The sequence below is a fragment of the Hoplias malabaricus genome, chromosome 1, assembly GCF_029633855.1.
Source record: "Hoplias malabaricus isolate fHopMal1 chromosome 1, fHopMal1.hap1, whole genome shotgun sequence".
Classification (NCBI taxonomy): domain Eukaryota; kingdom Metazoa; phylum Chordata; class Actinopteri; order Characiformes; family Erythrinidae; genus Hoplias; species Hoplias malabaricus.
In genome coordinates, this window is record NC_089800.1 from 30,022,062 (window position 1) to 30,035,193 (window position 13,132).

The window sequence follows — 13,132 nt, forward strand, 5'->3', positions numbered from 1 at the left end:
ATAATGAATACAGTGTGTCCTTAGGTGTGGTCCTCCCCATTTTCATTAGAAAGACATTACCTCAGCTACCACCACTTCCCTCAAAGCGGATGTCTTCCCTCACTCTTACGTTTCTTCTTTACACAAGCTGGTTTTATTGTCTCTTTAAAAACATTCTTACATCGCTGAGAATACAGTGGTTCAAGAGATAGTTATGTGACAAACCACATTCCAGAAAAGATGGGACATTTTGTAAAATGAAGTAAAATGAAGAATCTTTATTTGATGAAGCTTTATTTAATGACAAAAGCACAAAGAAATATTTCCGGTGTTGTCACTCTCCAAGTTAATTGCATATTGTAAATGTGTAAACACATGTAGAATTTCTGGCTTGATATGAGACTTTAGCCACTCAAGTCATGTGGTCGTAGCACATACAGAGTGAGGCTTGGCACTCTCTCTAAAATCCTAAAATACATCTTCCAGTGTAACAGAGATTCAGGATGCATTTCCTGATAAATCAATAGATTGTACTAAATGACAGTGTATTCCAAAGCCCATGCAGATATATTTGTCACAGTATTATGACTGTTTGCCATGCAATGTGTCTGGGGGGCTTGTAGGTCCTACACATTTAACAGTGGTGCCTAGCCTTGTCCACTTAAAGTTTTACGAAAAGTGGGGAGCCACAAAGACTCCAGAAGACAAAGGTCCACTGCACCACAGCTGACTGCTTGAAGTAAATATTTCTCTAGTCAAACTTACCACTGAGCATAGTGAATGTAGTTTCATGTACTGGACGTTGGTCTCCAAACCTTTGGACATATACTGTACAGTATATTGCCTAAAGAGACATGTTTTTATTCTGGGTCTGTGGTCATATGTCAATCACATCAGTGGACATTAATTACAGTCAGTGGGAGTGTGAAAAAAACATCCCTGTCTGATTTCAACCACAATCAACTTCCTCCCTCACACACTCCAGGATTAAAGTTACCAGCGTGACCCTGTGTGGCTGTAATCCTAGCTGCTGTCTCTAAATTTTGCCAATAGCGTGCCACTAAAAACAGCCCTCAGGACTAAATTTGACATCTTTGAAAACACATAATTACTCTCACTTCATCAGCCTAAACACAGCAGTAGACCAGGGTAGAATGTGACACATTGTATGGACCTGTATAAGAAAAACAAGAAAGAAATCTTAATATCTGTAGTTCTACACTCAGAAATAAGGTTACAGTACAGTTACATTGTTGTTCAGTAAAAGTACAGACAGTGTGAAAGTACCTTTAAAGATACAACAGTGGTTTCAAACTACTGTTGTGTTCTCTAAGGTTACGTTAAATTCTCTTCTCCATTAAGAGATGTTACTTTTTGTAACTCTGCATAACAGCACCCCAGACAGTGAGCATATATCGGTCCACTGGCATAAACAGGCTGGCACACCACTGACTGTAGGCCACTGCTGGTCCACCATCGGACCACTCAGATTACTGTCCTGTACAGGATATAACTCATTTATAACCTCCTCAAACAGATTTTACATTCACAGAGACTTTTATTCTGGAAAACAAACAAATACAAAATTTACAACTGTGAGAGATATAATAACGAGTATAAGCCTGATATAAAATTATTATGCCTGATTAAAATTATTTACTAATCTTATTTATAAAGAATAACAAAAAAACCTAATGAAGGAAAAAAAATGTAAATTGGACTGTGAATGGAAACGTGCTAAAATGTGGCATTTTGTCAAAAATTCTGTTTAATCACCAGCGGTCCGCCCAGAAAACACTGTGGAAAACACCAGTGGACCTCCAACTTTACCCTCAGTGGGCCGCCGTCTCCTTGCTCTCAGGGACAGACAAATAAAATTAAAATCCTGGAGTTGAAGCAACATGTATGAATTTAATTCAACTTAAAAATACAATCAAATACTATTATGGAGAACTACTATTCTCACAGCAAAGCAAACTCACTACATGGTTTGTTTCCAATCAGAAGCGCTGCACCTTTTAAGGTGGAACAGTGTGTTTGAGTAAGTAATCTACTTTAGCTTGTTGATGGTTTAGGATTAACTTGTCTTTACGTTTTTATTCACTCTTAGAAGTACCACAGAAACTCGTTTGTAACTCGAACTGTGAGTTTTGTAGCACATTGGGTCTGTATTTACGTTTGTGGTTAGAGTCAGTTCCACCTTAAAGGGACAATCTATGACTGCAGGGTGTCTCCTTGACAATAACATGATCAGATGGAAAGACAAAGGAGACTGATCTTAAAGGCACAGTCAACCGTTTGCTCCAGTGATTCTTTTTCGAGTTATGAAATGGCCGTTATAAAGGTACCTAGGGGAAGTATTAGAGACACTAAATCTATTTTAAACATGATCATCCCCATCTGAGTGACCCACTGTATGGAGCATACAATGAGATTTGTAGAGTAATAAATAATGACTTTCATAAACTTTGCTGGCTCTGTGTCTGTGGGGGCAAACAGCTGATTGCTCCTTTAAGTCAGGAGTTCAGTGAGGAAAATTTGAGCAATTAAATGCTCCTCTGGGGATTCAAATATAATACAATACGTCTCACAAGTCTGTGGCTGTGACAGAGTTGACCTCCTCTTTCTGACCACTGAGGCGGTCTGTCTGTAACAGGAGAATTCAGAATGAACCACTTTAATATAAAGAGTCTGATATTTAAACACTGGCGCAGGTTCAACTCGTTAAATAAGATTCTGGGAGCTCAACACCCTACACACACACACACACACACACACACACAAACTCTTAAAAGTCTATTCCATCATAGTAAGTCAATCATATGTAGGATCTATTTTTACCCATCTAAAAAGTATTATGTCTATTCTGCTATCATCTCAAGGCTAGTAAACATCTATATATTGGGCTTTTTTTTTTCATTAAAAAAAGTATCTAATCTCTTACCACCTCAAAGCTAATAAACATTATCACTGACTGAAATAATACATAATTAGTAGATTTTAAACACCTTTACAACAAAACTCTGATGTCTTTCTCTGAATGCATAGAATTAAAGATATGAGTCATCATATCTCTCACAAATTAATATTAAAGTGGACACAATTTGGGTTCTTAATAAAATCTTTGTGTCATGCTCGCTGTTCACCCCGACCCAACCCAGCAGTGAGGAGTGAGGAGCAGAAGCTCTGGTTTTTAGCCAATTTCACTTGGTTCTCTTTCTTCTCTGTTCTCGTTTTCTCTGTTTTTACTCAGTGCTCTTATTTCTTTGTGCTTGTTGTGTCTGTATTGCTGTATTTAACTTTGTTTTCTGCTCTCACATAAATGTGGTTCCAGCGCTGGGATAGGAGAGACATTTCTGAAGTGTGTGTGCACTACATACTAACTTGTTTCATCCCAAAAACGATCCATCCATCCATTTTCTGTAACCGCTTATCCAATTTTAGGGTCGCGGGGGGTCCAGAGCCCACCTGGAATCATCGGGCGCAAGGCGGGAATACACCCTGGAGGGGACGCCAGTCCTTCACAGGGCAACACAGACACACACACATTCACTCACACCTACGGACACTTTCGAGTCGCCGATCCACCTGCAACGTGTGTTTTTGGACTGTGGGAGGAAACCGGAGCACCCGCAGGAAACCCACGCGGACACGGGGAGAACACACCAACTCCTCACAGACAGTCACCCGGAGCGGGAATCGAACCCACAACCTCCAGGCCCCTGGAGCTGTGTGACTGCGACACCTACCTGCTGCGCCACCGTGCCACCCTCCCAAAAACCTACCACAGAAAATGGAAAGATTTTTATTCATAATGTTTAACATTTTAATCAAAAAGGAATATTCAATCAAAGCTAATATTAAATCTGTAATTCATTATTTTGAAATACTGCATCCAGGAACACAGAAGGAGAAAGGCCTATTCATTCCTGAACTGGTGGAGATGAGAGTCCATGAGACACTAATTTTCTCTGAAGGAATGAATGTTTTAAAATCTTAATATCCAATAAGTTAAACAAGAGATTAAAAGGAATAAAAAGAATATGTTAGTCTCTAGTTTAATTTCTATAAACTATATTCAATAATACTACGAAATCTTATGTAGCTAAACTAATCAACTGACATGTACACTAATTAGCCATAAAATTATGAGTATAATTATACTCTACATAGTTAGCCCCATATTCACCCTGTTTTTCATATAATATGGGCATTGGATGATTAAAAGTTCCTGTATCATGTGTATCACATGCAAGCAATCTACACTTGGGAATAGTTACTTTCAAAAGTAAATTGAAAACATTGTATATATTTCAGTGTTTGGTCATTCAGTGTTCTCTAGCACACTTCTATTACAGTCCCGAGGTGACAGGGACAGTGTGTGATTGTGTAGGTGGTTGGTCTTCTGTCGTTTGCATCACTCTATTTTAATTGGGCTGCAGTGGTTAATTACACAACGTCCAGATCCTCAGGAGAAACACAGCTGCTGGACAATATAAAAGGCAAACAGCAGCCAAGCAGAGTGCTTGCACTTCAGCTAGGACCCCACTGCAGGTAAGACCACCTGGTGTAGAGAGGTCTTTGAGGTGTTTGCTTGTTCTGTTTTTACTAAAATTCTGCTTTAATTTTCATTATCTTTTTAAACTGAAATAGCGTGAAAGTGGTTTCAAGTTTTAGAAATGAAAACATATTCAAAATATTAATAATAGTATTATTAATACTAATAAATATAATCTCATCATATAAATTCTAACCTATTTATCATCACTGTGCCAAACAGTAACTTTAAAAATCTCAATTGCTGTCAATGGAAGTCATTGTAAAAATGTTTTATTCCACGTAACTTTGGAACATTTTAATTGGTTCATTCACCATGAATTTTTTTACAGTGCGAAGGACAGCTGCTGTGTTCAAATTATGTAGTAAACTAAAAAAAAAAAAAAAAAATGATATATGTTTGAAATATATGTTTTTCTCTGGACTATCGTGTCAAAAGCATGTTAATTAATTTAATTATATCAGTTATATATAAGTACTAAGATATTAAAATTACTTTTTTTACATCGGTTAAGAAATAAATGTACAGTATTGTGTAAAGGTTTTAGGCACCAGAGATTATGAGGTTTAAAAAGGTATTTATTTCAGCAGTAAGTGTTTATTTGCTAAAAAACAAACAAACAACAAATAACACCCAACATTAGAATAAAACCCAATAACATTATTCCAGTGAGGGTGATATTCCGTGTGTGAATGTGTTGGTTTAAATTTTTCCAAATCTCTCCTCGTGGAGTCCATATTATTTGAGGTTATCATCCAATATCTAGTTTTACTGGTTAATAAATAATGATTTTAAATAATGTGTGCTGTTGATGTAACAACTTCATTCAATCAAGGAGAATCTGAACAAAACATTGTTCTTCAAACTCACTCACACCTACTACTTTATAGAAAAAAAAATCTATATCTTTTTTTTTATATTCTTATTTTTTTGTATTTACTGTGATTATATATAACTTTATACAAGCACCACGCTCACTGAGAAGGCATTAGTTTAAATATATATAATTATATTAGGTGCCTAAGACTTCTGTAATAAGGAGAAATGTTACATAGAGTTTACAAATACCACAGTATGATGAGAACTGTTCTTATATTATATTAATTTTTTATTTTTATTTCTATAATGGTTTATATAGTTGACTTGTTTTCTACCTCTTTTTACTGCTGAGTGGCTTGCTTATCCCTCTGCTGCTGTAAAAAAAAACACATTAAATTGCCCACTGTGGGAATCTTAAATTACTACCTTATCATATCATGTCTTATATTATCTTATCCTATCATGTTATGGTTTGTTTTGCTTGTTATGTTACATTTTATTGTGCTATGTGATAAAAACAGAGTTTCCTGAGTGTATGTGTGTTGTCTCCGCCAGTGTGTGTCTGGATTACTGACTGTGTGAAGTTATGACTGTATCTGCTTTGATCTCCCTCTCACTCATCTCCTGTCTTCTCCTGCCCCTCTCTGCTGCTCAAGGTCAGATTTTAAACTTTATTATTTGACATATTTTCAACTTTACACAGACTTAAAAAGTTTAAGGGCATTTTACCTTATATTTGGAATCTTCTCCCTAAGTTTTATGAGTGCAGTTCCAGCAAAAGATTTCCCTGAATATAATATAATGCTAGTACAAGGTCTTAAGATTTAGGTCAATGCAATGCCCCCAACATATAATAAAAACAAATGTATGGGTGTGTGTGTGTGTGTGCGTGTGTGTGTGCGTGTGTGTGTGTGTGTGTAGCAAGCTGTGTGGGGCGCTGTGGGGAGCCCTTCACCCGTGGTCAGCCATGTAACTGTGACTTCAACTGTCTCACACACAATGAATGCTGCAAGGACTATGAGGATGTCTGCACCATCCGTAAGGGCGCTTGACACACACTCATATAAAGAAACACAGTCCTCACTATTTCATAATCTGAAGTCAATTGTATTGTCACTGTATCTCCAGATTGTAAGTTATGCATTTTGAGTGGAAGGTAATGGATTAAGATTTGTTTCCCAAGTATATTTAGACCACTTCTATTGGTCATGAATTTTTTAAATATTGTTAATGGCATCTGACAATAAAAATATAATAAATAAAAAAATAAGGAAATACAAGGAAAAATTGTCACAATTTAGACAGCGATATGTACACTGGTGAGATCCTGATGGTGTGGATCACCGTCCATTTCCCTTCTATCCTTTCAATGATGAATACAGAAGCTGTGTGAACTTTAAAGGTGCCCCCTTCTGGAGAAAATACAGACTGCTAAATGTGGCTGAGTGAGTGAGTGAGTGAGTTAGTTAGTGAGTTAGTTAGTGAGTTAGTTAGTTAGTTAAAAGCCAGTTTATGTTCTCTATGAAAAACCTTCAAAGGGTTCTCCAGGATAGGGCTTGTTTGGAGACTTGGAAATGATTGAGTATTTTGTTGGGAAACTGCTGTACCCTAAGGAATGTTTTGTGGTAAAAAGCTGTTCAAGTTAAAGGTCATGGTGAAGTTGGAAGTAAAGTTGTGTGTTTTTGATTGACAGGTGGATCGTGTAGAGGTCGGTGTGGTGAGGTTTTCCGGAGAGGGAAAGGGTGTGAGTGTGAGTGTGATGCAGACTGCGCTCTCTACAACACCTGCTGCTCCGACTACAGCAGATACTGCGGTATTACAACCACGCACACAGACAAACACACACACCAAGCTTAAAGGCACTTTAACTGCCTTTAATCTTAAATATCCACCAATTCATGTTTGGTGTCTGAAGTTTCCTCTTTATTTTTGCTCTAGATCTACAAACTAATTTATCATAAAGAATTAATTACATTTATTGATGGCTGCCATCTCATTCTCACAGCAGTGATCCAGCATAGGAGAGCAGCCTCCATATTAATACCCTTCATCTCAGAGGAAATATTGATCATATCATGTATACGCGCTTGACTAATCTTCAATATAAAGCATTTTAATAATGTTACTGCATTCAGCTCTCCCTAGGACAAAGCCCCAGCAGAAACCAGACGTTCTGCCTCTGAAAGCTCAGAAAAAGCCATCAGACATCAGCGAGAGTGAGGAACAGATCAAAGGTATGAGAACTGAGGGTCACTACAGGTCGCATATGACAAAAGCGGGTTTTCTGTAAATGTCCAAAAGTGTCCAGACAGATCTTCTGTATGTTCAGAGGTATAAAGGCATGCCCTCATTAGTGCTTTAGATTTAAATTTAGACCAGCAGACCTAGAGAGCATCCTCTCCCCATCACTGCCCACTGTGTTGGCTAACACAAGGTATCTGGAGTCTGTCAGCTTATGTGTACTGATTACTACAAATCTGGAGGAAAAAATGTCTGATTTTCTGTATCTCATCAGTTGTGTGAAATTCAAATAATGGATGTTTGTTTCTCTGCAGTGTTCACGGATATCGCTGGTGGAACAGGACTATCACTCTCTCCAGGTGAGGATAGTCCAGATACTTTTGGCATTGAACTATTAAACAAACTATTAATACCCATTCTCACACTAAAATTCACAGGGAACCTTTTCTCCAGTCATCAAACCTAACAGCAGGGCACGGATTAGTATTTTCTTGTCTTCTACAGACCTTCATTAATTCTAGTTTATCTATAAAGCATACTTAAAGTCAGATGAGGGCTCCTGAGTGGGGCAGTGGTCTAAATGTTGGTTCTGTAACCCAGGTAGTCAATTGTCTGGGTGTATGTCATGGCCCTCTCCATCACACAAGCACAGCGTTATATTTTCTCTATATTTTCTCACTATGATTTCTCTACATCTCTTATTTGTTCTCTACAGGATCTGGACCCAGTGTTGTGGAGAGACCGAGTGAGTTAATGCCTCTGACTGAAGACCACACAGAAGTCCCCCTCTCCTTACACCCTGCCATCTACCCCTCTATCCTTCAACCAGCCCTTCCTGCAGCTGACGGAGCAGGTGAGTACCACCACATTCCTGCTCTAGTCCATAATATATGTCTGTCTTACAACATTATAAATAGTATGAATTTCATCCTAGGAATATTAAATAATGATTATTATTATTATAATAAATTAAATTAAAGGAACACTAGTTGGTATTTTTACCTTAAAATTACGGCTTCAATTTCAATGTGATACTTCGCTGAGTAGTAACAGGGAGAACAGAGTCTTTGTCACTAATACTCCAGGCTCAGCACTGCAGAAACTGCACTATGTAACTTTTGGAATTGGGAAGAAAACGCTCCTTATAACCTCAGGGTGACTGGGAGGGGCTGAACAAACGAATAAATCACAAAAAAAAAAAAAATCAGACTCATAGAAGCGACAAAACAAAATCAACTCTTTATTTTTGCAGCTTAGTTCTATCCATGGATTCTGAAGTAAACAATTTAACAGAGTTTATAGAATACCTTCAATAACCCCTCTGTTTCCTCACCGTGTCATCATTAGAGGGTCCGGCTGCAGGGTTTTCTCAGCTCGGAGCTGTCCCTGCTCCAGGAAAACCGGTGACCATCCCCGTCCAGGTGTCTCTCGCCATCAGCGGACATGTATCTGGTGCCCCCCAGCAACCTCCCAGGGGCCCTGCTCCAGCTCAGAGACCCAGCACACTCACAGACATCACCCAAGCCCTAGGGCTCAACAGCCCACCACCAATACCCAGTAAGAGCTGACCTTTCACTGTAACACATCAGGGAGCATGTGTAGCAAAATGAATAGGAATATAGTACTTACAGAGTGTTTAGGTGAGTCCATCTGGTCCAATACCACAGACGAGCTATAACACATAATGCTGCTCTGAAAGGGTTGTGTCAGAACACTAATTGATGTGTATGTGATGACAGTGCCTCAGACGTGGACCACTTTGACATGGACTTCCTCCTGTACCTATTGCTGCAGACCAAGACCGCCCTTTCATGGCAATGAAATGCCCCTCTATCCAGAGGATAATGCACCATGCCACACTGCAAACACGGTTCAGGAATAGTGGGAAGAACATGAGCAAATGTATAAAGTGATGACTTGGCATCCAAATATTAGCTTTGAACACGGTTAAAAAAAACTGATTTGTCAGCATAAGTGGGACATCAACAATATGAGACAGGTGGTTTTAATGTTATGGCTGATCAGTGTTAGTCAATTTAGCCCCTTGAATATTTATTGTATATTTTTTTATATTTAAATATTGTAATTTTAATTATTATGTTGTAATTGTAGTTATGAGAGTAAAACTGGCAGTCAATAAGTATTTTATTAATCTGCATGAACAGATGAGAGCTCCAGTCTTGACCTGTGCAGTGGTCTGCCCATCGACGCTCTGACCTCACTGTTCAACGGCTCCATCATCATTTTCAGAGGTAAATCTGTTATCTCTGATCAGGTCAGATATTTACACAGTTCTTCAGTGCTCCGATAACTCCCTTACATTATCTGGTCCCCAGGCCATTTCTTCTGGCTCCTGAACCCGAGGACCAGAGCTCCAGGTCCAGCACAGAGTATCACTGAGCAGCTGGGCATCCCCTCACCCATCGACACGGCCTTCACACGCTGCAACTGCCAGGGAAAGACCTTCATCATCAAGGTCTTACTTTGCTTAATATTCCAGATTTTTAGCATGTTACACAGACTCCACAGTGTTGTGTCATAACTTAAAATAATATGAACGGATGGATAGATGGGAAATTAGGTGTACCAATAAGTTTGTGTTTTATTGTAAGGTAAGTAATATTCAAACATACTCCGGCTCTTGTCATCTTTTGATAACGGTTGTGTAGTATTAAAAATGACAATTATAATTCTATTCAACGAAGTAAAACCTAAAAACGAAAGTGTGAAAATGGCGAGGGGAGAATTTACTGGTCGCTACGTTTAGTTATGAGCTCAGAAAAACACGTTAGGAATAATGTTTTTATTTATATATATTTTTTGCTCTTGGGGACAATACTGTATCCAAAAGTGCGTGAGTTTTGTTTTAGATTATTTAAAGATGGGGATTTCAACGTTAGCCGTCGTGAACATAGCGTATTAAGATTTAATATTTATTATTATTATTATTTTTATTGTACACTTCTCAGGGTAACAATTACTGGGTTTTTGAGAACGGCGTAATGGAGCCCGGCTACCCTCGCACTCTCTCCCAGGACTTTGATGGACTTTCAGGAGAAATCACCGCTGCTCTCTCGGTTCCCGCCACCAGGAAGACGCCTGAGGCAGTTTACTTCTTTAAGAAAGGTCAAATCTTGTAATTGAAGACTAATTTTCTGCAATTAATGCTAAGCTAACTACTCAGTGGCAGTGTTAAAAAGAGGGAGACATTTAGTTAATATCTATCTACATCTTTACAGCTACAGTCAGCCAATGTTTCCAATGATGTTAAGAAACCGCAAATTTACTCTCATCTAGTGGCCTGGATGTGTCAGGTTCTGCACTAAATCCTCTGTAGCCTCTCCATAGGCCCACTACTGGCCATGCTGCTGTTGGGACAGCGGGAAATCTACTGGCATTAGATTTTTTCCCTTGGTGTAAATCTACTGATAGAGGGGCCCTGCATGTTAGCATGAATCAGAGCTCTGTGTACTCAATATCTCCTATACCTGTAGAAGTGATACACAAGTCTCACTCTCCTTTTGAATTTTTTTTTTTTTGTAATAATAAACAACCACGTTAATGATTACTGATGGATATGTTGTGGTGCAAAAAGTGCTGCTCTTGTAGTTCATGCTGAAAGAAAAAGCAATTACATTTTATTTTTATCTTTAGACAGTCTTATTCCCCCCATGTGCTGAACTGTAAAAGTGTACCTTCTTCCTGGTTGGGATGTAGGGCATTAATCCCTGTATTTTTCCCTCAAGGAGGAACAGTGCAGAAATTTTCGTACCCTGCTGGAAGTGGCCCGAGTTGCAGTGGAAAGAAAGTGAAGAATTCAGTTTACAATAAGATCCGCCGTGCTCGCCGAGCAGGTACACACTACATACAAAAACTATTGTGTAGTATGTATAATAATTAGAATTCTCCCTGGAACTGTACACTACAAGTAACTGCTATTAAATGATATATAATCATTTATATTTCATCATCTAGAGCTCCGCCTCTCTGCAGAGATTAATATAAAATTGAACTGGAAGGGCTTCCCAACCCCAGTCACCTCTGCTCTGTCAGCACCAAACCCCAGGAAACCTGATGGCTTTGAGTACTTCATCTTCTCCTGGCGTAAGTCCTGCTTCACACAGAGAATCAAATCTACTAGGATTTTCATCGTCAATGAAATTCTATACAAGCAATACCAGTTCCTCTCTGTGATGTAGCAGAAATCCCATCAAAAATATACTGTGTCCTTGTTTAGACAGGACCATATAAAATTTTGCACAAAACACAATAAATGTCACTTTTTTGACATCATTTCAAACATGATTCTAAATTACTCTAAAACACTTTTAATGAAAAGGATGTGTATTTTGGACTGGCATGAATGACTGCCTCTTCATTACTGAAATATCAATGACGTCTGTGTGACAAATGCTTTATATCTGAACTTGCCTGGTAATGTTTTTGCTGCTCTGCTGTTAAGAAATGAATATGGTCACCGGGTGCAGTAACTTGTCAAGGCAAAGCTTATAGGGAAAAATATTAATCAAATGTCTGTGTAAGTTAATGTAAAAATAATTTATTCAAAGCACTTTTAGACCACTTCATTTGGTCTGTTGAAGGGGCATCTAGCATTGACAAATTACTTATTAAAAGAAAGAGACAAAAAAGGTTTTGTTCCAACAGCAGCTGTGTGTTTCAGATTTGTATACAAGGGAGCCTAAGTCTTTCAAAGGTTTTTAAATATTTAGGCATCATCCATTGCCTGGAACAAGAAACTTTTATAGGTTTTCCAAAATTCTAGGAACGCTTATGAAAATTACTAAACAGAACTTCCTCAAAACTGTAAAAGCAGCTAATATAGAATGTGAACTTGTGGGGAATTACTGGAATCAGGTTGTATTAGCAGGTCTGAATTGCCTTGAATTAATGAAGTGAAGAAAACCAATCACTCCCGATGGAGATTTAGAAAAGATGAAACCCATAACTCTACATAAACACAAATTGTGGAACATAATGGCATCATTACCTATCTAATTTTGTTTTGCAGCTAATATTTTCAACATCAAGATCAGCAATGAATTTCCCACTCTGGCATTCCCAGAAAAACCTCCCGCTCAACAAAACAACATCAGGATCTGGCTCCACTGTCCCTAACTGATCATCTCCAGTGGAAATGATATACTCGCCTGGCTGCATCATACTCGTCATCATTTATTAGGGGGGGGGGACTGAACAGCTTCAGTGTCAGTGTTCACACAGTACAAAAGAACAAAAATAAAAGTAGTTGTCATGGTTCAATACACAGAGGGCAAAAAAAACCCCAAAAAAACAAAACAAGAGTCAGCGCACTGGTTTGTCATGACACGACAGCAGAGGTCAATTATTAGAGAGTCGTGAAGCTCCGACACATGATCAGAAGGGAGCACCTCTGTTTATGCCCCGTCCATGTCCTCTCCGAGCAAAACCTATACACACAGATAGAGAAGAAAGAGAAACTGATGAGAAACTTCATTTATTCAAATATCCTCATCAGAATTGGTGTTCAGTGTTGTT

The 13,132-nt window shown here is 38.4% G+C and overlaps 2 protein-coding genes across 3 annotated transcripts in view; one reads left to right on the top strand and one right to left on the bottom strand.

Annotated features, from left to right (window-relative positions):
- Positions 1-1,797: 1,797 nt before the first annotated feature.
- prg4a (proteoglycan 4a) lies at positions 1,798-12,767 on the top strand. 2 transcript variants are annotated; one of them, XM_066661762.1, is made up of 15 exons: positions 1,798-1,882; positions 1,984-2,020; positions 5,912-6,012; positions 6,278-6,394; positions 7,050-7,169; positions 7,492-7,590; positions 7,912-7,956; positions 8,313-8,450; positions 8,945-9,154; positions 9,763-9,849; positions 9,934-10,073; positions 10,567-10,723; positions 11,344-11,451; positions 11,573-11,701; positions 12,627-12,767. In XM_066661762.1, the coding sequence occupies exons 3-15, from the start codon at positions 5,943-5,945 to the stop codon at positions 12,731-12,733; spliced, it is 1,527 nt and encodes a 508-aa protein (XP_066517859.1). In that variant the 5' UTR covers positions 1,798-1,882; positions 1,984-2,020; positions 5,912-5,942; the 3' UTR covers positions 12,734-12,767. The 2 variants fall into 2 exon arrangements, with proteins under 2 accessions (XP_066517859.1, XP_066517851.1); XM_066661754.1 differs by lacking the exon at positions 1,798-1,882 and adding an exon at positions 4,422-4,533 and having other exon boundaries at positions 1,912-2,020.
- Positions 12,169-13,132, bottom strand: part of tpra (translocated promoter region a, nuclear basket protein) — a 35,046-nt gene continuing 34,082 nt past the window's right edge. Inside the window, exon 51 of the mRNA XM_066661741.1 lies at positions 12,169-13,044. Within this exon, the coding sequence (XP_066517838.1) occupies positions 12,992-13,044 (53 nt within the window). The 3' untranslated portion in view covers positions 12,169-12,991. The remainder of the gene's footprint in view (positions 13,045-13,132) is intronic.

Excerpts from the sequence above, each read along its gene's own strand:
- prg4a (XM_066661762.1), top strand. The coding sequence starts at position 5,943 with ATGACTGTATCTGCTTTGATCTCCCTCTCACTCATCTCCTGTCTTCTC. Across the intron at positions 7,170-7,491 it reads CGACTACAGCAGATACTGCG|CTCTCCCTAGGACAAAGCCC; the intron begins GTATTACAACCA and ends TACTGCATTCAG. Across the intron at positions 7,957-8,312 it reads AGGACTATCACTCTCTCCAG|GATCTGGACCCAGTGTTGTG; the intron begins GTGAGGATAGTC and ends TGTTCTCTACAG.